Below are 23,282 nucleotides of genomic sequence, written 5' to 3'. Positions count from 1 at the left end.
CTATTTCATAGCAGAGCTCCCTTCACAATTGCTCTGAAAAGAGCACATGTTTATAAAAAATAGGCAGTCTGATGGGACTTACTGGTAAACGGCTGTCTTATAAAACAAACGTTTACTTATCTATGGTACCTTTTTTATCGAAGCTGTGAGATTACAGGGTGGAATTTAACAGCTTCAAAGCAGCACAGTTCTGTGTGCCATCTGTGGTGCCCTCTGCTGCACATCTCTGTAGAAGCAAGCCAAGTGCACATGCAGCTGCATTCCTCATACTGCTCTTTTTCACATCTGAACATTTAATAATGGCTTATGATTAGTTTTCCTGGTACTTTTCCCTCTAGCACACATAAAAATACATTCTGCATTTATAATTGAAATGCTTTAAAAAAAAAAAAATTAAGGAGAGCTTATAGAGTGAAAATGAATAATTAAACAGGGCTTTTGGAAATAAACCTGCTAGTTCTATTACTGATTGTTGTTCATTTATTAACCTGGATCCTAGTTTATTTGTTTACAAATACATACATATTTATATACATATATTTAGTTTCTTTTCTGTTAATTCTGATGTAAGCACAGAGAATCTTGGTCCTGCTTTTTTTTCTAATTGCTGTTTGCTGCTATGGGGAAGGGACAAGTCATTAAATTATCTTCTCTCATGTAGAGATATATAGCTTTATTTGCAATCCGTCCCTAGGAGCAGGGTATTGTGTTGTCAGTTCTACATCAAACAAAAATCTGTTGATTTTGATGTTGAATTGTTGGAAAGAACTACAGAGTTTTTACATAAATATTTCCGGAGTGATCTCAAGGTACCTAAAGGCCAAAAGACTGAACATGAAAGAACTGAAAATTTCAATTTATTATTTCCCCTTTCTTCTGCTTGCCTCTGCTAACTGAAGCACCTTGTGTTCGTATCTTAGTAGCCTGGGGCTTTCCTCAGATAAATCAATGCACGATTCTTTTAATTACCTACTCAGGATGGATTTGGACTGCTTACTCTCGTGAGTACCAGAAAAGAAACTTCATAGGCAGGAGCCAATGGAGCAACAGCATAAACCTGCTGTCTCCAACATTTTATGCCCCGTGTCGTCTACCTGGCTAACAACAAGCCTAAGCATGGCCATTTTTGAAGTGCTGCTGGCACTGAACTAGGCACAGCACAGCTTCCAGTCTAACTGCCTGCTGTGCACAAAACGCAGTGTTATCAGTGGTGAGCTCACTACTATTTTCTCCAGAAAGGACAAGCCTTAAAGATATTTATCTCCTGAGTAACTACTAATATTCACAGAATGACCGTTTTCAGTCAGTCAATTTCTCTGACACAGTTAGGAGCTTAAAATCCTTGGCCTATCATAGCTGTAGAGGTAAAAGCTGTGTAAATCTCCAGATGTGGCTTTTCATTACAGCAGAACTGCAGTGAGGGGTCCCTGTACTCTGCGTTCATAAACCACTGAGCAGATATGGTTCATCCTGGGCACTGCAGCATGTCTGCTTTGGCCATTGAGCAGAAGATGGGCACACACTGCTCTGCTGTTCTGCTCCCCCAGAAGTACTGTACCTTCTCTTGAAGCTCATGATGTCTTCTGAATTTCTGGCAGGAGAGAGGCAAATATCTAAAGAAAAATGGTATGATATGCACCAAGATAATAAAGACACATGGGGTTTCTTTTCAAATTCACGGTTTAGCTGTGCACCGTCCATTTTGAAGTGATGCCCTCTGGCTGAGGGTTCCACATGAATCACACATGGCCCATTTCAGCCAAAAGTCTAACAATATTCAGCATTTTTTTCCTTAAAGCTCAGCTTCCTTGGAAGCCAGCAGTTCATGGCTCGTAGCATTGCAGGTTGAGTATTTCTTCTGAACACAAGTTTTTAATAGTGCATTGAGAAAAATACGGAAACATATTCCAACTCTTTTCTAAATCTTCTGAGCACTGAAGACAAGTTATAAAATCAGTATTAAATAAAGCTGTATTTCATTTAGGGAAAGGAAACTGACTTCCCAGCTTGGCACTGGGGCTTTCAGCTTTCTTCCAGCTACTGAGAGCTATCAGGAGGAGACATTTGGTGCTGGAGGAAAAAAAAAAAATCACTGGTCGCTCAGGAAGGGTGAGAAAAGTGTTGATGAGCCATGCCGCCATTTTGTGATCAATCGTTTCACTGATTGCAGAGCCCGCAGCGATCTGGGTGCTGCAGGGCTTTGCTTAAACAGCTCCTGAGGTACAGCAAAACTGGAGATCGATTTTGGCTTCAGTTGCTAATGCAGTCAGTCAGTCCTGGTCAGTCAGTCAGTCAGTCAGTTCTAGCCAGTCACTGGGTCAGTCTGTAGGTCAGTGAGACTGTGGGTCAGTCAGTCTGTGGGTCAGTCAGTCAGGGCGGGAAAGGCTGCGGCCGTTGGGAAGGGTGGGGCCGACTCCCCCCTTGGAAAGGGCGGGAAAAGTCCTCGGTCAGTCAGGAAAAGCCATTCTTCAACTGAAGCTCTGCAGCAAATTTCTGCTTTCCCTGGATGGTTACCCCTACTGTTTCCCTTTATGTCCCAAAATAGCCTTTTCTAATCTGGCAGTCTCTTTAAAACAGCTCCAACCCTTCCAGAGACGTTGGGTGTGCAGTGCCCGCCATGGAGGCGCGCGGTGCTGAGGCGCTGGCTGGGCACGAGGATGGGTCCAAGGAAACCAGAGCGTCAGCTCATGGCAGCCACGTCCCCAGGTAACAGCTGGGAAATGCTGCACTTGTGCTCTTTCCATGGTAGGAGTTAAGTTGGCAGTGCTTGTGCAAAAGTGCAAAACACTCTGCTGCTGTAACACGGGAAGGAGCAGCTCTCACACTGTCCCAGCACAGCTGGGTTTCCTCAGACTTCCCAGCAAGTTTGTGGGTATGGACAGCAGTGCAGAAAGCAGTGACAACAAGCACATCGAGTACCATCACGATATAACAGACAGGGAGCATCTCAGGGGTATCTTAAGAGGAAAAGGATAATAATCATAATATTTGACTTGGAGAGCTCTTGGTCTCTGTGGCAGGGCATGGGGAATGCGTGGTTCTAGCGTTCAGTTTGCAGCTCTGGGGCTTGCAGTGCATTGCTTTATCACAGTGCAGATACTGGTAACTGTTTCTGTGTAGTTATGTTATGCTTGCTTGCTAACTGTGCTATAAAACGAGTCTTATATGCTGCTAATGTTGAAGATCACTGCCTGTGCTATACAGAAGCCGGTGTCTGTTCACACTTAGAAATGCTGTGTGACACATTGCTGCCCTCAGCCCCGTTCCAGTGTTAGCTAAACCATGGGGAATGTCATGCAGGCATATTTGGCCAGCACTGCATGTTTGCTTATGGAAATTCAGTTTATCTCTGCAAAGAGAGGTGGAATATCAGCAAGCGGTACAAATAGAATTGCTGTCCTCTTCTTCCTTTTTTGTCGCAGTTATAGCTTGTGTTGGCCAAGCACTGAGGAAACGGGTGGGAACAGCAGCCTGGGCTTTCACATTCATGAAGTGCATGTGGAATATTCGGACAGTTACAGTGAACAGAACCAAATGAATATGTAAAATACTTACAAGAATCAGAACAATGACGTGGCTTAGATTTACCACCAACCCAACCGTTCATTCATCCATCTGCTTATACATATTTTTGTTATCTTCAACTCTAGTTTTTGTTAACTTGCTCTGTACCTTAGCCAGCACTGCTGATCTATTTTGCTGTCACCATTCACTGCGTTACATGTTTAGCTCGCCAGCTGACCATTTCCTCTCTACTTTATAGAACTGCTCTTCTGGATGGTGTGCAATACGTAGGATGTTACATTGAAGGAACAGACCATGAGTCTGGAAGTCAGGAAATCTTGTCTCTCTGTGATCAAATTTAATCTTAATGGACAAAAAAAAAAATAGTCCTACTAGTAGGTTTGTGTTATATAGAGATACTAAGATGACTAATTTAAAAGAAAAGATTAATACTTCCCAGAAATTGTTCCCAAAGAATGAGAATCTTGTTTTAGCAAAACAATGAGGAAGTGCAAGTTGAGTTACAAAGTGGAAGAAATGTGTTCAGATGACAGAAGAGAACTTTAATGACACCTCATTGTTGTTTAGGGACAGTCACAGCAAGGTTTAAAACATTCTTACTGATTTTATAACGGTAGGATATTTCATTCAGTGTGGTCTACACTACTCTCTTTGTGTGTTACTTAATGACAAAATAGGTCTTTGCTGATACATCTTTGTGCTAATGTAAGTTTCTGTTTGTTGTTTTTGGTTTTCTACTCTTCAATCCACCTATACTTACGATGGCATATTACAGAGTTGTAATGTTAAGGACAGCTGAAATGTTGGTGTCAGATTGCTTATGAAAATAAAGAGCATCTGTCATAACACTCAGAGCAACCTAAAGTTTGGATGTAATGCATCTGCTTGCAAAGTTACTTGGTCTTTTTAGGTGAAAGATGCAGGTTCTGTTCTTTGCATCTGTTGAGACCAAGCCTTCGTATAATTAAAACCCTTAACAGTTTGTTTAGGGCAACAGATCAAAAGGTTAATGTGCAGTGGTACAACAGGAAGTATTTGTTCTGTTGAACTTTTTTTCTAAATTTACAGCATTTAAAAACAACTTAGCACAAATCACAGCCAAGGCCAATATTACATCATTTGAAGTAAAACATTAATCATGAATCAGAAACCAGCCAGCTGCTCTGAAAGCTCAGCTGGTGAAAAATCCACTGGTTTTAGGGTTGAATAGAAATGTACTTTTAATTGTGCTCTCAGTTCTGAATCTGGAATGGAAAGTCAAATCTTACATGGAAACTAATGAGAAGGACATGCAAAAACAAAGAAGGTTTTGAAATGTGTATATATACAAATACATATATATGTGTGTGTGTGTGTATGTATGCATGCCTGAAGCAGTTTTGAATTAAATGATTTCCGGAAGGATGAGGATAGATGATCAAAATGCAAAGTAGAACTACGTTAAATTATATGAACTGCTTAATTGTTTTCTTTCTTTCAGTTCTGAAGTTCTTGAAGCAATAGAAAATGTTATTCTAGATGTGTTTAAAAGTTTGGCCAAAAAACAAGCACCTGTTCTCACACTGGCTAATAGATCAGATTGGAGGAATGTAGAGTAAGTACAGTGTTTTGAAGTCTTGCCTTATATGAATATATATATATGCCACAAATACAATGATTTTATAACTTCCACAAAAGTTGAACTGATGTAGTTCTATCAGAATCAGTAAGTAATTCAACTTCTTGAAAAACTACTGAACAAAGACACATGAGTGACACATGAGCATTAACTAGAGCAGGCCATAGCATAAAGGAGAATGCAAAACTTCTGTAAAAAGAATGAGAAAGAAAAGAGGTCCTATAACCATATATTTTCTAGATGCAGTAGAAAACAGAAATAGTATGTTGTGTTTGATTAAAATAAATAAATAAATAAATAAATAAGCAAAATTTTTAGGCTGGAAACACTCGCAATTTTATTTACCAATCCATTTGCAGTGCTTTCTCTTTTCTTTTTCTCTGCTTTTCCTCATGATATCTTATTTCTTCAAATGAAGCAATAAGCTTGTCCTCCTTTTATCCTTCAAAGAAGATAATTGCCAGCTCTTACCATTCTCTTACTTCCATGCTGTGTCCATACACCATCTTAAGCCCATTATTTGCCAAATAAAGTAAAACTGGATTTGCAATGCTATCTAAATTTTAGATCTCATGCCAGTTTACCCAGGCAGGAGCAGAGAAAGAACAACTGTCCTTTATATCACAGCTTTGTAGAAGTCCATGCAACAGTACTTTTCCAAGGCATGAATTTCAACTGAGAATGAGAAATCCATTACTTTTTATAGCATGAAAGCAAAAGGATAAAGGAAGGCATGGATCTGTTCCTTATCTTATAAGAGCTTTGGGCACCCATGAGCTAAAGGATATTTAGATCAATATGGCTGCAGAGGTCCTTGTAAGTGGACACGTTACGAACACTGGAGGTTGAGAAAGCATAGCAGACCTTCCATGCATAGCACCTCAGTGGAATACTCACTTAATGAGCACAATAAATTTCTGTCAATCAAAGAAGTGAAGGTCCCAAAGGTAATTAGCTAACTGAAATGCTTGTATGCCCCAGTGAATGCAATGGTTGGTGTCCTGATGGCTTGACAACAAATGTTTTACTTCAATGGCTGTAAAATGAAAATATTATAACAAAGTTTTGCCATCTTTGTCAGGGGAACGGCCATTCTGGGCTAGGAAAACAAATGTGGGGTGTAATTTGCCATTAGAACACATAGAGGGAAAACATTCAAATGAAAACAATATCACAGTTTGTTAAAAATAAGACACATCAATCAAATTTAAAAAGCTGAACCATTATTTATGGTGGAGGAATGGAATCTTGCATAGGCATTCCATTGAGTGAAAACATTTGTAGGTACCCAGAGGGAGATTTACCTGGGAAGGAGGTCAACCCATGAGGATGCCAGGCCTAAAGCAGGATGTGTGCTTTATAGAAAGTTACTCTGTAGGGACCTGTGCAAGGCCAGGAAGGATAGCTGGGTGCTGGCTGTCAAGCTAGGCTGACCCTTTCTTGTGAGCCATCTGTGAGGGCTGTGGGGCTGGTTCTTAGGCAGACTGTTCTCTAAAAGAAGTGTTCTTATTGACCTTAGTGGAGCATAGAGGTGACTGCTGCTCTGTGCAGATCCGATGCAGGCAGCAGGCAGTGAAAAGCGCACAGCCTTCTCAGTGCTGCAACACACTGCAGGACTGTGACTGCCGAGCAGCTGGGAGCTGCTGCAGCACTGGTTGTGCTCTGCCACCCAAAGGATGCGAGGAGCAAAGAAAGGCTTAGAGAAACTTGATGTGGTGTTGTATAAAATGATGGTCACTTCACCATCAGTGCTTTTAAAAAGTACATGCAGAGTTCTAAAGTGGACACAAGTGATGTACTGACAGGCTGTCATACCTGAGGGCACTACAATGCTGCTAAGAAAACATTCTCTTTTGGTGAAATGTGTACTATCAGATACGAAATGAAATGGTGCAGATCATTCATATGGGACAGCTGTTCAGAGAATAGGGTGCCCCACATTTTTCTTTCCAAAAGTTCCAAGGATGAAATCGAGTTGAGTTATTCTGATAATAATTTAAGGGCGCAAATTAGACCATACAATTGTAAAATCAAATAATTACACTTTCTCATATACTGTACATCAGAAAGTTATTGCATGTTAGACTTGAAGTGTATACTAATAATTAATCACATTTTTTTTTCCTTTCTTTATTTGTTTGCTGCTAGTCTATCATGTCTGAAAATAGAACAAGCATCTTTGACTTTAGGAGAGGGCTCTCAGTCTGAGTAATCTTGGATAAAATCATTTACATATCCTTACCTTGTAAGTTGACAGTTTTATTGCATTTGTTTGCCATATGTCAGATTTAAAGATTCTGTAGGTCTCCAAATGATACCACATTCTACTACAAAACAAATCAGAAGTGACTGCCCTGCAACAGCACCAAAGTTTGGTAAGTTCCAAAGTTGAATTCTTTTTCGTTGTGTTGAATTCTTTTTCGTTGTGTTTTAGTTTGAAACTTTGTAAGAGAAATAATTTATGCCCTGTGTGCTAGAAGACTCATAAAACTGATATTAATGAAAAGCCCTTCAGCTTTTCTCTATTGCATTATAGTGTTCTTACAGTTTCTATCTGCCTGACTGAATGTCAGATTGAGGCATATCCGCAAAGTCTACAAGTAAAAGCATCACCCTCCTCCAAAAAGCCAGCTGGGAAAGGAATCTTGGAGTACAGACAATAAGCCACTTTACTTTTCCAGATCAGGCATCTGGACAGCAGGACATGTGTTCCCTCACTCAGATCCATTATACGCACTTTTTTTTACTGCTAGGAATTACTGAGTACTGACTGGTGCCATCTCTCAGTATTTCACACCATGTTAAAATACGTGCACAAATCGCGTTCATGCTTCACTGTTTTATTGTATGAGACACAGATACTGGTCAACATAAATACAAATGATTGCATGTGCATTTCTGAACATTGACAAAAATAAATTTGTAATGCATTTTTTCAGCTATGATGCTCAAAATATTATCTATGATCTATAAGATGGTGCAGAGCAATTCGTATGCAACTAAAAGGTAATGTGACATTTCTGTAACTTCAAATGCAGCTCTATTTTAAGAACACTGTTGGGGAAGCAGTGAGGGATGCAAATCTTTCAGATAACAGATTTCTCTGTGGGAAATGCTTTATAGTGGTTTGATTATCCATGCCTTCAGCTGAGTGTTACTCTGTATTCTGACAACCCGTTAGCTTTTTCAATATAGTAATTACTATTGTAATTACAAGTACATGTTTTTGTCTTGACAGAGATATATACTACTCAGATACACTCCTGTTTGGTAGCCAGAGAGTTGTGGATGATTTAATCAATGAAATCTCTTGCATGCTTCAGATACCTCGAAGAAGTCTGCATATTGTAAGTGGCTTCTGATTACTGCTTTTATTCTGTAATCATTTCCAAATCATATGGATAGCGTGTGAAGCTGAAATATCAACGAAACCTGATTAAGTTCTACCATAACATTTGAAAGGTTCCTGTTTTCAGAGAAAATTCATACAGTTTGCTTGCTTCCAAGAGTGGCACAAAGTGCTAGCCAAAATCACAAAGCCTTTTGCTATTACCTGGGAAGCAGTGCAGAGTGCAAGGCATCTGCTTTGCAGTTTATACTGAGATGACTAGCAAGTGTGGGGTTTAAGTGTTAGTTTCAAGTGAGTCAGACATACAGCCTTCTGAATTTCCTGTATCTAATGCTTTACAAGAATTATTTTGTATACACAAATGCAGTTGTTTCTGTAATTTATTGTAAATCCACCTTTATATCCATGGTATCAACAATGTTGCTTTGCATTTTAAGAAGTTGATGGCTGCTGATAGCGGCTTGTTACCAGTTGGAATGTTTTCCAGAAGTTTCTTGGTTTGCCCACTCAATAAAATAAAAGCACGTCATTTCCAATTTACTCAGTGCAACTTCTTATTTTTTTTCAGCTGTCTACAACTAAAGGTTTTGTTGCCGGTAATTTAAGTTACACTGAGGAAGATGGTACAAAAGTGAATTGTGGCTGTGGTGCAACTGTATGTATTAAATAGCAATAACAGTAATTAGAAAAAATAGAATAGTTGCATTTGGAAGGATCTACATAGATCAACTACTTCTGTGTGATATCCTGCACTTCATGTCGCTCAGGTTGCTCCATACATTTATTAAACAGACCTGACACTCACCCTCTCTAACTTCTTTAGTAGCAACAACACAGAGAAAAGGAATATACTGAGCCACAATAGTAAGAGGAGTAATTAACTTCTGGACCCAAACTATGTTCTCATTTACACAAGTTTGATAGTAATGCCCTATTAGCATAAGAGATAATATTCTCATCATGTGCCCAACAATGTACAACCAAAGATCTGTGAATATAACATCAGGATATTTAGTCTCAGCATATCACTAATACAAGACTTGCAAGCATTAGAAGGGCTTGTATTATCAACTGATGTTATCAAAGAGATACTGAGAAACTAACTAGAGCAGTTTATAACCACAGCTGTATAAGCAGCCAGGAATTGCTGACTGCTATCACTGTTCAGGTTATGAAAGTGGAAGCAGAACTGTGACTTGCTGACTGTTGTCATGATTTCCTGACACAGGTGCTTGTTGTAAGCTTAATCTGGTCACTTCCAAATGCAAAGATTACTTTAGCTGCCCATCATACTTTGTTTTTAAGTAAAGTGTAAAGACCCCTGTTGTTAATACTCTTCTACAGCTCTTCATAGTTTTATTTGTTGGCACCAGAGGTGATTTAGCAGTCAGAAATAAAAACAGACCACACACTTCAATATAGGCACATTCTTTTGCCAAGTTCTTCCTCCAATTCCTGCTCTGTTACCCATATGCTTGCCAGATTGACCCAGTCCTAATATGAGATGTAAAGTAAATATTACTGTGCCTTAAACTGTTGCTGCAATATACTTATAAAAGCAGGTTACAGGTTAATAAAAGAAAGGATTAAATGGTCTTCCAAAGAGAAAGCCCAAATGCTTTAAACCTGGATTAAATTTGCAATCTTAAATTGGCACCGAGCTGACTTTTCTTCTGGCTAAAAGAGATGCGAAATGAATCAGGACATTGTTTTCTCTGTAAAACCCATACAAAGAAATGATCTTCTGTGACAGTAGCACAGATGCACTTCAGAAAAGCGTGCAACAGAGCAGGATATGAAAGGTTGAATGTACTTATAAAGCGGTGAAAATGTCAAGATTGATCTCGTATATTAGGAGATGAATGGTTGTTTTAGGATGTAATGGTGTCCTTCATTACCTAATGCTGTTATTTTAAAACATATCATTTTCTCTATCATAAATTATTGGTTTTGTTTTTGTTGTTTTAGGCGGTCACCGTGCCATCTAACGTTCAAGGAATTAAAAGTATCCTTTGAGCAGAAACTCTCAGTGTGAACTGAAAAAATAAAGTAAAAACAAAAAATATTCCAAGTTAAACAATGTTCTGGTAATTTTTTCTCTGCCTGTTGGCTCTGAAGTTGAGTCATGAGCTGCTTTTGGCTCCAGAATAAGTATTTTATTACATTCAGATTGAATGGATTGCTGTGACGGATTGTTTTACATGCAGGTAGCCTTAACATAAAAGATCTATACTCACATGCCAAATTTATATTAATTGTAGAAAAAGATGCAACTTTTCAGAGACTGCTGGATGATGAGTTCTGCATTAAACTGGCCCCATGTATAATGATTACGGTATGCAGTTTACATTTCGTATTGCTCAGTTAGACATCAGAATTTACAAGATACCTCAGCATCATAACGTGTTCAAACTTGGCCAAAAGACAGTAATAAAACAGTGTATCTTAGCATCTTTGTATTGTTTTATTATACTGGTAATGACAACACAAAATGAGCATTGTAAAGACTTATTTCCTCCAACCATCCTCTCAGAGCCTGGTAGCTTATCAGACTCATCTGGGTGCTGCAAAGTCACACAAGGCCCCTGCTGTTGTCCTCCAGGATCCTGAACTTAGCAAGCTCAAGTGAAATAAAACTGCTTGATTTTGGGGTTTTATTGAAAGAATTATGGAGCTTGCACAATTAATTAATTCATTAGTTAATTAAGAACTGGAGGGATGTGTAAATATCCACACCTACCTGTTCTGGAACAAAGAGGCCCACAGGAGGAAGAAGCTTATGCCCCTGTCTAAGACAGACAGACAAGCACTTATACTCTGTAGCACACCGTATAGACCTTGTTTTACATTGTTTCTTTAGTGCTACAAATACTTTTGAGAGGGAAAAAAAAGCAGCCTTTTTCTTCTAATGCTTAACACCTATTGGAGAAATTTTCCTGCAGACGTTTTGTCTGCACGTTTTAATTGGCAAATGTAAGCATATATGTTGCCAGATATTTGCTGTTGTTTTAATTAATTTAAATCTGTCTGCTTTATTTTTTTCCTTAGGGAAGAGGTATACCAGATCTTAATACACGACTTCTGGTCAGAAAGCTCTGGGATACATTTCAAATTCCCATTTTCACCCTTGTGGACGCAGATCCACATGGTAAGTCTGTAGAGGTTCTGTAACAGAAGAAGAAAGCAAGATTTACCTTGATTCTCATTTTGCACTGTTATGCCAGAGAAGTGAATTGTTAATGCAGTCTTCATAAGCATTCCCACTGTGAAGATAACAGATACTTGACAATTGGTATTCTTGAACCTAGGTGTGGAAATAATGTGTATCTACAAATATGGATCTGTGGTGAGTATCATTTTCCATTCAAATATATTGATCTGTAGTTCAGCCTTGAAGTTTGGATGCACAATGAGTTAGAATGGTTACTGCCCCTTCTTATTTTCTTTGAACACAGGCACCGTTTTTAGGCCTTGTGTATCTGCAAGAAGAGCTTCTTCCTGTAACAAAAAGAAATTGGATAACAATGTCAGGTGTTTCATTTAACTGTATCTCAGTTTCTTCTTGCTACGCAGGCAGTTTTCAGGAAATCCAAATAGAAAAGCATTTTCCATTTTGCTTTGTTTCTGCCATAAAGACAAATGATGGCTGGAAGAAGCTGGGGAGGAAAAGGACATAACTTGTGAGATAGGTGAACAGCATGGTCCTCCAAAGAATCGTGTTGTGTTGGTAAAGGTTTTGGTTTGGGGTGAGAATTTGTGTTTGGATACATATTTTAGTGTGGAATATTATGGAGGAAGAGGCAAGGGTAACAAGTAGGGGCACTCTAGTACATCACTAAAAAAATAGGTCCAGAAAGACAATATGGAAGGCAGGCAGGTAGCAGAGAGCAGAAACAGTTTGCTAGGGAAATGGAGGAAGAACATCTAAAGAAAACAAACAAAGAAACAAACCCCACCTTCTGGAAACAGTCATGGCTGATTCCAGGCTCAAGTATATGTCATAACACATGCCTCAGGGACCTGTGTGGAGACAGAACTCGTGTTTTCAGGTGATCTGCCAGGATTTTAGCTCTGCCAGAAATATGCATAAACTGATAGAACAGCATCTTCCAAGATTAAACTAGATTATCGGATTTCTGATAATCTTACACAGTGAAATTCACTGATTATATGTAGTGTGGTGCTTGTAGCAGGAATATCAGGAATTTCCAATTGTAGTTGTCACTGCTGCTCCTGGCTTCAGTTTTGATTGGCAATCAAACTTTTGCAAGCAAACAAACAAAAACATCAAGATAAAAAGAACAGAATGGACCAATCTAGAATCTTTCATGGCCAAAGGTGGCAAGCCATAAAAGAGAAACTGTTCTCAGTAATGGGGTATGGTAAGTTCCAGATGCACTATTTCCTCCTCTAAAGTTCTGATAGTGAACTTGTAATGCAACCTGGCTGTAGCCAAAAAAACGCTTCTATCTCAAAGGATTTAACTAAAAGTTGGCTTTTCTTATTCTAGTCAATGTCTTTTGAGGCTCACCAGCTCACTGTTCCATGCATAAAGTGGCTTGGTCTCCTTCCGTCTGATATCAAGAGGTCAGTTATTTCCCAGAAGGAATGAAAGTCTTTTTCATAGACAGTAAATAAAATCTGATTAAATTCATCAAACAAACAAAGCCACAATAACAAAACCAAAACCAACATGCAACACTTTAATCCAGTATTGTTTGCTGTTTTCATCCATTATTCTAGCTTATAAAGAAGTAACTTGAAATCAGTATTTCTGAAATATATGAGAAAATGTAATAACTTTATTTACTTTTCAGATTAAACATACGGGAAGATGTCCTGATCCCATTTACAAAGCAAGATCAAAACAAGTTAGCAAGTCTACAAAAGAGACCTTACATTGCTTGTCAGCCAGTGTGGAAAAAAGAAGTATGTACAAACCTATCTCCTATTTCTTACTTCCACGGGGCAAATCCTATCACCTGCAGTCCTGTTCCTTCTTATTCTTATAAACTCTCAGTATGGCAGAAAGGTTTTGCAACAGTAAAAAAGGGCACGATTGAGAAAGTCCACATCTACCCCTGGGTCTGGGTCTGGCTGTTACAGCATCGCATATTAATTAGTTCCTTTTTTCTTTCTTTTAGCTGGAAATTATGGCAGCATCCAAAATGAAGGCTGAAATCCAAGTTCTAACTTCTCTTTCATCAGATTATCTTTCCAGAGTGTATTTACCAAACAAATTGCAATTTTGTGGATGGATATGAATGCCTATTTGCAAATGGGATGTTTTTCTTCATATTGATTTGGTTTCTTGACTAAGAGAAAAACAGAGAAGCAAAGGAGTGTGTATCAGCATCTTGCTCAGCTTACTGTAACTAGATTAGAATTGTCTCTTCTTTCTATTTCAAGCTGTAAAAGGAATCACAGCTCTTTTACAGAGCACAGTTTGTTCCACTCCGTGCCTTTTGCACTGCAGCGACTCTGCAAGCAGTGCCACGGCCATAGCAGGACACAGATGTGTCCCTTCCACCAGGGAACGTTGTTACAGATGGCAGTTAGGATCGTATCGAGGAATTGTTTTGTCTTCTGCCTTAAAGCAGCAGACGATGCTGTGCACACTTTTCTATTTCTGCAGAGTAAAGGATTTGTTGGCGACTTGTTGTAAGCACCTCCTTGGGGAAACACCGGCAGCCCAGCACTGCGCTGCTCTGCGTTCTGCGTGCGCTCGGGCTGGCAGCTCACAGCAGCGCTTCATCCGAACCGCTGCAAACGTTCCAGCGACCCAACCGTTATGTGTTTGGAGTGAGCGAGCACCACCAGGTGTTGTTCATTAAGAGCCTAATAAGCTATCTCGTTAATGGTGCACGTCACAACAAAATCCCTCGTTATTTTCTTCACTTGGCTCCGAAACGGTAAAAAGGAGCCGGAAACGGCAGTGATTAAAGCGTGTAATTAACTTTATATGAAGAAACGAAATTGACTGCATAGGAAACGCTTCCAAAATCGATGCGCAGCCAAAACCGACGCACGTATTTTCGGCAGACTTTTCTTTTTCCTACCAAATTAAAAAGGAACCCAATAGCTTTTGCTGCGCCGCTCCGCGCAGCACTACGAGCCCGAAGGAGCGCTCGCCCCGCCGCCACTGCGCATGCGCCACCCCCGCCCCGCTGCGAGCGGCGCCTGCGCAGTGAGGCGCGGCCTGCCCCGCGCGCAGCGCTCCGCCGGGCCGTGCTGCGGGTGTGCGGTGTGCGGCGAGCCGTGCGGTGAGTGGGGGCCGGGGCCGGGCGGCGCCCGGAGCGCTCGAGCGGCCTCGCGTCGGTTCCGGTGGGCTCCCAAACGGTCGCGCCCCGCGCCGGTCCCGTCGCCGGCCCGTCCTCCGCGCCGCCGGCAGCGCGGCGGATCCCTTGGCATGGCGCTGCCCCGCCTGCCCGCGGTGCTGGCCTCGGCGTCGGCCGGCCCGTAGGCACAGCGCGGCTGGGGCCGGGAGCCGGGAGCCGGGGCTGGGCGGCCGTCAGCGCGGGGGTCTGCCGGAAATAGCGGGCTTTCTGTGGCACCGCGGGGCGGGGTCTCTCGGGATGTGGTACTGCGTTGTCCCCCTGCTGTCTCCTCCGCTTCTCACTTTCTTGTGGGCCGCTTTCTTGTTCGCAGAGCGAGGATGAGTCTGTTCGGCTCCACGTCCGGGTTCGGTACCGGCGGTACCAGCATGTTCGGCAGCACGACTGCGGATAACCACAACCCGATGAAGGCGCGTGTGTGAGCCCCGTGGAAGCCGTACTCTGTGTGCTGTGTGCCCGCAGCGCTGCCCCCCACCGACCCCACAGAGGTAAAGGTTTCCGTGTCACGGTTCTCAAATGAGGCTAATCTTATGGTGTCTTTTGTTTTCTTATAGGATATTGAAGTAACATCTCCGCCCGATGACAGCATATCTTGCTTAGCGTTCAGTCCACCAACACTGCCGGGCAATTTCCTTATTGCAGGATCGTGGGCAAACGATGTGAGTACCCACAGTCAGGCTTACAGATGAATAAAGTGAAAGCATCAGTGCCTACAGTGCAAAATGTGGTCCTTAGAGCTTATGCCATGGAGCTGGAAGTCTTCCTCTTCCATTGCAAAATGTGTATCTTAATGCCTTGGCACAATGTACTTTGACACGGCAGCTTCAGCTGGGAGATTGAGTTGTGAACTCATGTTAGTCATTCCTCTCCTTATGGCTTTTAAGTTTCAGCTCAGAACATGTAATCATACTTTGCCCTGTGGAAGAGCCATGAATGCAGATAAATCTTAGCTGGTTTGGCAGGTTCATCTCAAAAAGATGAGGTTTTATAATCTTACTGAAATTTCTGTTGGGATTGGAGTGTGTATTCCCAACCAACACAAAGAGAGAGTAGGACTGAAATGCTAGGTTTTAACTGTTCTTCTTGGGCTGGTGGCTGGTGGCCTGCAACAGCTTACTCCTAGCTGACAGTTAAGCATCTTCAAGATGAGAATTCTTTTCACTTTGTAGTCTTACATCTGTATATGTGTCTCCTGTTCCAGGTTCGCTGCTGGGAAGTTCAGGATAACGGACAGACGATTCCAAAGGCTCAGCAGATGCACACAGGACCTGTACTGGATGGCTGCTGGAGTGATGTATGTTTCAGTTTAAACAGTGACATTTAATTGTAAGCCTAGATAAATTGGCACGTATTTTCTGGGAACATGAGTGTAGATGTAGATGCATCCCATGATTACTGTATATGTTTCTGTTACTGTGATTGTGTGCTGAGCATGCTCTAATAGAAGAGGCTGAAATGGACAGATAAGAGGGTAAAAGTGTGTTTAAAAGTGAGAGTGTATTTAAACCTAGGTTTGGGCTTAAAAAAAATTTGGAAAAGGCCTTGAATGGAGAACCTTAAATCCAAAGCTGCTGTATTTTAAGCCGAGATTCCATTGTGTGTTGTTTATATTTCACAATACAGAATGTATTTTTGTGAACATTTCGCCAACCCCACGGCCTTCTGCTGAAGCATGTTTACCGCAAAGGGACACAAATGGGCTACTGATGATTTGACTAGCAGAATGTTTAAAGGCTGTTATCAGTATTGTTGATGTAACGGTCCAGAGTACAACAGAAAAAAATGTGCCCAAATCAACTACCCTTACCCTCCCCCCCTTCCACTGAAAAGCTTTTAGCTAGACACTGAATATTTTTTTCCATATATTGGAGCAAATAGTCACTGTTTGTTGGGGCCTTATCTTTGTTACTGATATATAGGTATGAAGAAACAGTAGTGGGCAGGCATGGAGGAATGCCTGTTTCCAAGTTGAAAGTGGCCTAAGTGTGCCACTGTTACACAGACTCATGAAGAAATTTCCACTTTGTTTCTTCTTTTCTCTTTTTGTTTCTTCTGTTTGTCTTGCAATGCCTGTACGTGTTACATTACTGTTATATTACAGGACAGAGTAAGACATGAAAATGTTCTGATGCTGATATTTTTTCTCTTGGACTTTCTCTTGTTTTTCAGGATGGAAGTAAAGTATTTACTGCTTCCTGTGATAAAACTGCCAAAATGTGGGATCTCAACAGTAATCAGGCTATTCAGATTGCACAAGTAAGTCCCATGCTATTGTGTAGTTTTTTTTTTTTTTTTATTAAAAGCTACCTTTGTTAGCTAAGTATGCTAATGTTTAGTGCCTCTAAAGTAGATACTAATATGAGAGAGATTTTCTTGAATGGTTTAAAAAGTGTAAACACATAAAAATATGAGGAGATAAATAAGAACCGTGGGTTGTTGCCCTAGTGTGTGTTTTTTCTTTTTTATTTTCTTCAGCATGAAGCTCCTGTGAAGACCATCCATTGGATTAAAGCACCCAATTACAGCTGTGTGATGACAGGAAGCTGGGATAAAACTTTGAAGGTACAACTTTTACCCAAACAAGTGGGTGCAGAGTGTGCTAACAATCTGTTTATGGCAATATTTATCAGAGTGAAAATATTTTCTTAAACACGCTGATTCAAGAACAGATCAATGTAGTAACTTCACTTCATAGAGAGTTGTAGTGTCTGACAAGAATGAATCAGCTTGGTACTATTTGCTCAACTCTGAGCCTCTGTTTTGTTTTCTTTCCCTCAGTTCTGGGATACCCGTTCACCAACACCTATGATGACACTGCAGCTCCCTGAAAGATGTTACTGTGCAGATGTGGTGAGCCTTGATGTGCAGTAGACTAAGAGTCAGCTGGATGGCTGGGGGGATGAGTGCAGTGGCTTTCTCTGGGGCTTTTATAGGCACACACTGAGTGTTCACTGTTAGTATTTGATCTCTGATCTTAGTGATAACACTAAGTGATGTTGATGTTCTTGATCGAACCCCTGGAAAATAGATATTTGCATCATACTAAGTAGGCTTGGTATGCTTGTAACATCCCAAAGGCAAACCAGCAGCAGGACTGGCCTTCCTTTATTTGAATTCCAACCACTGCTGGAGTTCACATTGGAAGGGTCATCTAATAACGAGGGGGTTTTTGTTTGGTTCTCAGTGGCAGTGGAGAGCTGATTTGTTGGAAGATTTGCCTACAGGTGAACTCTTTTCTTCCTACCTCCCCAAAAAGAAGTCTGGCGCTGTAAAATTCTTCAGGGATTTCTGTGAAATAATAATTCTCTGTCATGCTATGAACACCACTGCCTCTCTTCCAACCTGTTTTATAACTCATCTAGGTTCATCCTATGGCTGCTGTGGCCACCGCAGAAAGGGGTTTGATAGTTTATCAGTTAGAGAACCAGCCATCTGAATTTAGAAGAATAGAATCACCTCTTAAACACCAGGTAAAGAGTTATATTTGATACAGGTGCATTTGTACAGATTGTTGAAATTATGTACTTGTTGTTCTTGATTTAAAAAAAAAAAAAAAAAGCAAATTATTTCAAAGGTGGAGTACTTTCCTTTGGTATGGTACCTGTCCTACTTTGATGTTTATTATGGTGGTATATTAAAATAAATTGCCACCTCCTGTGTCTTGGAGTCTGTTTCCTCCCTGTGACGGACTGAAAGGAACTTCTTGGAATGCTCTTTGAGTTCAACAGAAGTGTTTTGAACAGGTTTTACCTTTTTCCTTCCTCCTTCATCCAGCTTTCCATATCTGAAGCTACTATATGTGAAGTACAAATAATTTCAGAAGTATTCTTTATAGAAATAAGAAATGACAAAAAACTTGCATTTTACAGAAGAATCACAAAGTTATTACTGCTGTATGTAAATTTTCCTGTATGTACAGCATTTAAATTGAGGTTTATTGTGTCCTGCAGATCTGTTCTATGTGGGGCTTCTATGAGAGGGTTTGGAAGGTAGCCTGCTATTGAGTGTCCTGAAACTCAGACTTTGTTTCTTTCTGATTATTTGAAACTTTGCAAATGGTTATAGAATATAAGAATGATAATGGCATTTATTCCAAGGAAGTGGGACTGCAAATATTTCATTAATATCAGGTATTGCAGCACTGTAGAAATGGACATTTGAGAGGTCTTTTAAATTGAGATTGTCTAGACTTTATAATGTTCTAGAGTAGTTAACTATTATTATAGTTAAGTATATGGACTTTTCTCTCCTGAGGAAATTTCTATTGCTAATCTTGATAAAGGTTTACTAATGTAAATAATAGGTCAAATTCTATTGAGAATTTGGACCATATCTCTCGATCTTTTGTGTGCTTTACTTTGCCTCGTTACATGGAGCATTCTGTGTCCCTATGCAGAGCAGCATTCAGAAGACCTGGCCCTTAAATTTCTATCTAAAATACTCTCTTTCTCAAATCTAGCATCGCTGCGTTGCTATTTTTAAAGACAAAGTGAACAAACCTACTGGATTTGCCCTTGGAAGTATTGAAGGAAGAGTAGCTATTCATTATATCAACCCTCCAAATCCGTGAGTATTGCTTGTTAAATCATTCTTAATTTATTTCTCAGTTTACAGCGAAGAACATAAGAGATGTTTGGTTTTTTTTCCCCAGTGCAAAAGATAATTTCACTTTCAAATGTCATCGCTCCAATGGAACAAACACATCAGCACCTCAGGATATCTATGCTGTAAGTACTGAGCTTATATCACTAGATTATTTGTGTAGGAAAACAACATAAGTTCTTAATGTAAAACCTGCTATGAACTATCAATTCTTTTCCAGCTTCAGGTAAAAGTTGTGTTAGGCTCTGTGCTTAAAGTGCAGTCGTTGGCATGCATTGAGGAAAAGCAATTTTTTGCACTTTCTTTAAAACACAACACTAACTATTCATTTCATCCTTTTGGTGGAGATAAAATTTGTTAATCTTGCTGTTATTGCTGATTTCGAGCCAATGCCACTACACAATATACTAAGCATTACTCATTTAATATTTAGCTGCTACAATAAAGATGCTTCCCTTGTTGCTCCAGTGTCTAGTTTCAAAAATGTATCTGGTAAAACACTTCAAAAAACAAGATGTATCTATAGTTGCAAAAAACCCTTTTCTCCTGTATTTACTCTTGGGATTCAGCATGTGTTTTGTTCCAATCATCTGTGTATGACTGTGCTGTCTTACGTAGTATTCTGTGTGATTCTGCAGGTAAATGGAATAGCATTCCATCCTGTCCATGGCACTCTTGCAACAGTGGGATCTGATGGTAGATTCAGCTTTTGGGATAAAGATGCACGAACAAAGCTAAAAACATCAGAACAACTTGACCAACCAATATCTGCTTGTTGTTTCAACCACAATGGGAATATATTTGCATATGCTTCCAGTTATGATTGGTCAAAGGTAAGAAAGGTTTCAACCTGTATTCACTCTTGTACTTAATGACTAAGACAGTTATCCTATCACAGGAGCCTTTTACTGATTTCTGTAGGTAGTGATAGAGAATTCCTAGCTTCATAGGCATGAAGAAAACTTACATTGATCATAATAGGCAGAAAAATAATGAATTCTAACACTGGAGCAGTGTGTTCTTCACTATGGCTTTTAGCTTCAGTTGGTAAGATTGGTAAGCACTGCTGTTTTGCAAATGTGGATGATCAGTATATAAGCAATGTGGTTAGAAACCGTGCTGGTTGCTCACATGTGTTCTGCTGTGGAAGTGGTCGTGGTGCACATTGCACACTCAGAAGTTCTCAATAATCTTTGAAATCTTTATTTGTCATGAAGATGATTATTTTTTCTTTCTGTTAAGCTGTCACTTATAAGTGTTTATAGACACTTCTAACAGTGTTTCAATGGTATGTACTGTATTTCCAGAAAAAAGTGCTGCTTGCTGGTGGCACTCACTTACCTTTATACCTTCTAGATTTGACTCAACAAGAATTTATCTAGGTGCAAGAGTATCAAAAAACAATGAGGTGGAGGATCAGTTCTTCTGTATAGTTTATGAAGGGGACAGTTGAAATACAACTGAATTTTAATGGAATTACAGTGGGAAAGTATTTATTTCCTGTTATACTCTTAAATTTGAAGATTCATTCATGACATTCATTGTATTTTCAACTTGAGTGCAGAAATAACACATCAATTCTGTCTCATGCCACAGAGAGAATAAGATTGTGATTTCCTATGTTGTATCTAATCTTAGGAATGCTGTCCAAAGTAAAATGACTTTGTTAGACAGGGGCAGATGAATTCTTCTGCTCTAAATACTCAGGTAGACTGCAATGGTATGTATGTACCAAAGTATCTTTCAGATCTGTTCGCCAGTAGATAGATACTAAGTTTGCTTTCTGTAACTGTTCCTACGTATTGGATTTGATAAGCTTCAAGTTGTGTATCAGACTTCAGTAGTCCTACACAATTCTTGTAATTACTTAGCTGGTAAACTGTTTATAACTCAGTAATGTCTGATATCTGACCTGAAAGACCGCGAGTGAATCTTACTAATATGAAACTAATGGGATATTCATATTTTTGTATTTTAAGATAATGTTGATATTGTCTCCATTGAAGAGAGTAAATAGAGCTGATTTTTCTTTTTTAGGGTCATGAATTTTATAATCCACAAAAGAAAAACTACATTTTTCTGCGAAATGCAGCAGAAGAGTTAAAGCCTCGGAATAAGAAGTAGTGAGTATGAGTCTGAGTTTGTTACTCTCCAGTGTTTCTGCCATTCATGCCTATACTCTGCCACTTGTGCCCTATTGCACCGCAGTTCTGTCAAATCTGGATTGTTTTTAACAGGAAGTGTAGAATGATTTCTGCTGTGAATTGCTGGAGGATGTTTTTCAAGCTAGATATTATGATGTGTTTGTATGCATTGGAAGAGTGGCTGTTATTCATGTGACTCAAGCACTGTCTGTTCCAAAGCAATAATGAAATTGCAGCAAAATTTAAATCTTCATTAGTTATTCCTGCTTAGAAGCTCAGGCATTTGTTCCTTTTTTTTTTTTTTTAATTGGTACTAACTAAAATACGTTAATTGTAATAGTTCTGGAGAAGTTGTATGCATACTGTATTTTTTTGTAAGCACTTGCAATTCGTCATGCAGTTCTTCTCAAAGGAGGCTTGTTTTTACTTATGGTCTAGGGATTCTTTCATTGGTTGATGTTTTTTTTTATTTCATTTTAAATGGAAGTACTGCCTGCTATATGCTGGGAGGAAATGCCTTGCAAATTGTTTTCCTTTTTTTAATGACTTTGGTAGGTATGTATAGCAGTGACAAATTCAAGACAGAAGATGGATGGACACAAGTGCAAATTCTGTTTTACTTTACTTTTACACTCCAGCAATGCACAAGACTTATGAGCCAACGATTCTCATGCTAGTCCAAAGGAGAAACTGCCAGTTGTGCCAAGTGGTATAGAGTACAGTAATGTCAGCAACCCATTAAAAGTTTTGTTCTGTTTGTGACCGAACTGATGAGTGCAAAATACCAGTGGCCTACACTGCTTTAAAGCTGACATTTTTTGAGTTAAGAGTTAGCTTCTACATCTCTGTTAACACTTCTCGTCCCTTAACAGGGGTTTCTGGACTGAAAAGAAAGCTCATTTTTGTATTAACTAGAGAATAGTGCTGGTGAGTTTTATCCTGATCAGAAACGCTGTGAAGCAAAGTCAAAGCAATGTGTGTCTCTCTGATTTGAATCTACCACTGTTTACTTCTAACTATCCAGTTGTACACATGCCAAAGTTTCTTTCTAGAAGTGAATGCTTACTGTTCCTGTTCAGCTCTTGTTTGATAACAATTAAAATGGTGAGGGGATGCATGTATAAAAATACTTGTCATATTGTACAAACTCTGTAAAACTGTATGTTGTGACAGTTATGGTTATGGATTCATGCTATGTTTCAAATAAAATTTTTACGAAATGCTTTTTTATATTTTGTAGTTCTGTTATAATCAAGTGGCCAGGTTGGTGTGCTTCTATGAGCAGCTTTGTGTCCTTTCACTGCAATTCATACACTCTTTAAAAGTAAAATACTTCTTCCCCGGCTGCCTTATCTGCAAATGGAATGCATTTTGCAGCTGCTGTTTCATTATGAATCATACCTGTGGTACTGCCTCAAAGAATTAAGAGGAGTAGCATTAAAGGCCTTTTGTGTTATGAAAGTGAATGAAGTTGCTGTTGCAACAGCCAGACACCTGACAATTGGTCTTTAGTATAAATGAGTCACACTATCTTCACAATCTCTAGCTCACTGGCCCTCAGACTTCAGATCTGCTGTGTTCATCAGTCCTTGCTGATGAAGGTGTGTATTTCCTACTTGGTGCATCTTTGAGGAAGGTCCATACTGCTGTTGTCTCTTCTGGGCTTTGTTTCTCAAACTGAGTTTTTTCCTGCTACTTCTATGTTGATA

General features: G+C 39.7%; 2 protein-coding genes across 3 annotated transcripts; both read left to right on the top strand.

Annotated features, from left to right (window-relative positions):
- Nucleotides 1–590: 590 nt before the first annotated feature.
- SPO11 (SPO11 initiator of meiotic double strand breaks) lies at nt 591–14,500 on the top strand. Its single transcript, XM_031616512.2, has 13 exons — nt 591–2,706; nt 5,006–5,119; nt 7,430–7,518; nt 8,083–8,149; nt 8,382–8,490; nt 9,061–9,147; nt 10,461–10,497; nt 10,718–10,827; nt 11,541–11,640; nt 11,801–11,838; nt 13,003–13,079; nt 13,310–13,421; nt 13,637–14,500. The coding sequence occupies exons 1-13, from the start codon at nt 2,618–2,620 to the stop codon at nt 13,754–13,756; spliced, it is 1,149 nt and encodes a 382-aa protein (XP_031472372.2). The 5' UTR covers nt 591–2,617; the 3' UTR covers nt 13,757–14,500.
- Nucleotides 14,501–14,646: 146 nt separating this feature from the next.
- RAE1 (ribonucleic acid export 1) lies at nt 14,647–22,793 on the top strand. Of its 2 annotated transcripts, XM_031616492.2 has the most exons (13): nt 14,647–14,755; nt 15,141–15,237; nt 15,382–15,486; nt 16,029–16,121; nt 16,997–17,083; nt 17,303–17,389; nt 17,606–17,677; nt 18,190–18,297; nt 19,287–19,393; nt 19,479–19,554; nt 20,068–20,262; nt 21,467–21,552; nt 22,129–22,793. In XM_031616492.2, coding segments are annotated over exons 2-13 (1,107 nt in total). In that variant the 5' UTR covers nt 14,647–14,755; nt 15,141–15,147; the 3' UTR covers nt 22,130–22,793. The 2 variants fall into 2 exon arrangements, with proteins under 2 accessions (XP_031472352.1, XP_031472361.1); XM_031616501.2 differs by lacking the exon at nt 14,647–14,755 and adding an exon at nt 14,837–14,951 and having other exon boundaries at nt 21,467–22,793.
- The last annotated feature ends 489 nt before the right edge of the window (nt 22,794–23,282 follow it).

Source organism: Phasianus colchicus, chromosome 17, assembly GCF_987193195.1.
Source record: "Phasianus colchicus chromosome 17, bPhaCol1.hap1.1, whole genome shotgun sequence".
NCBI classification, from domain to species: Eukaryota; Metazoa; Chordata; class Aves; order Galliformes; family Phasianidae; genus Phasianus; species Phasianus colchicus.
This window is presented reverse-complemented; position numbering and strand designations above follow the sequence as displayed.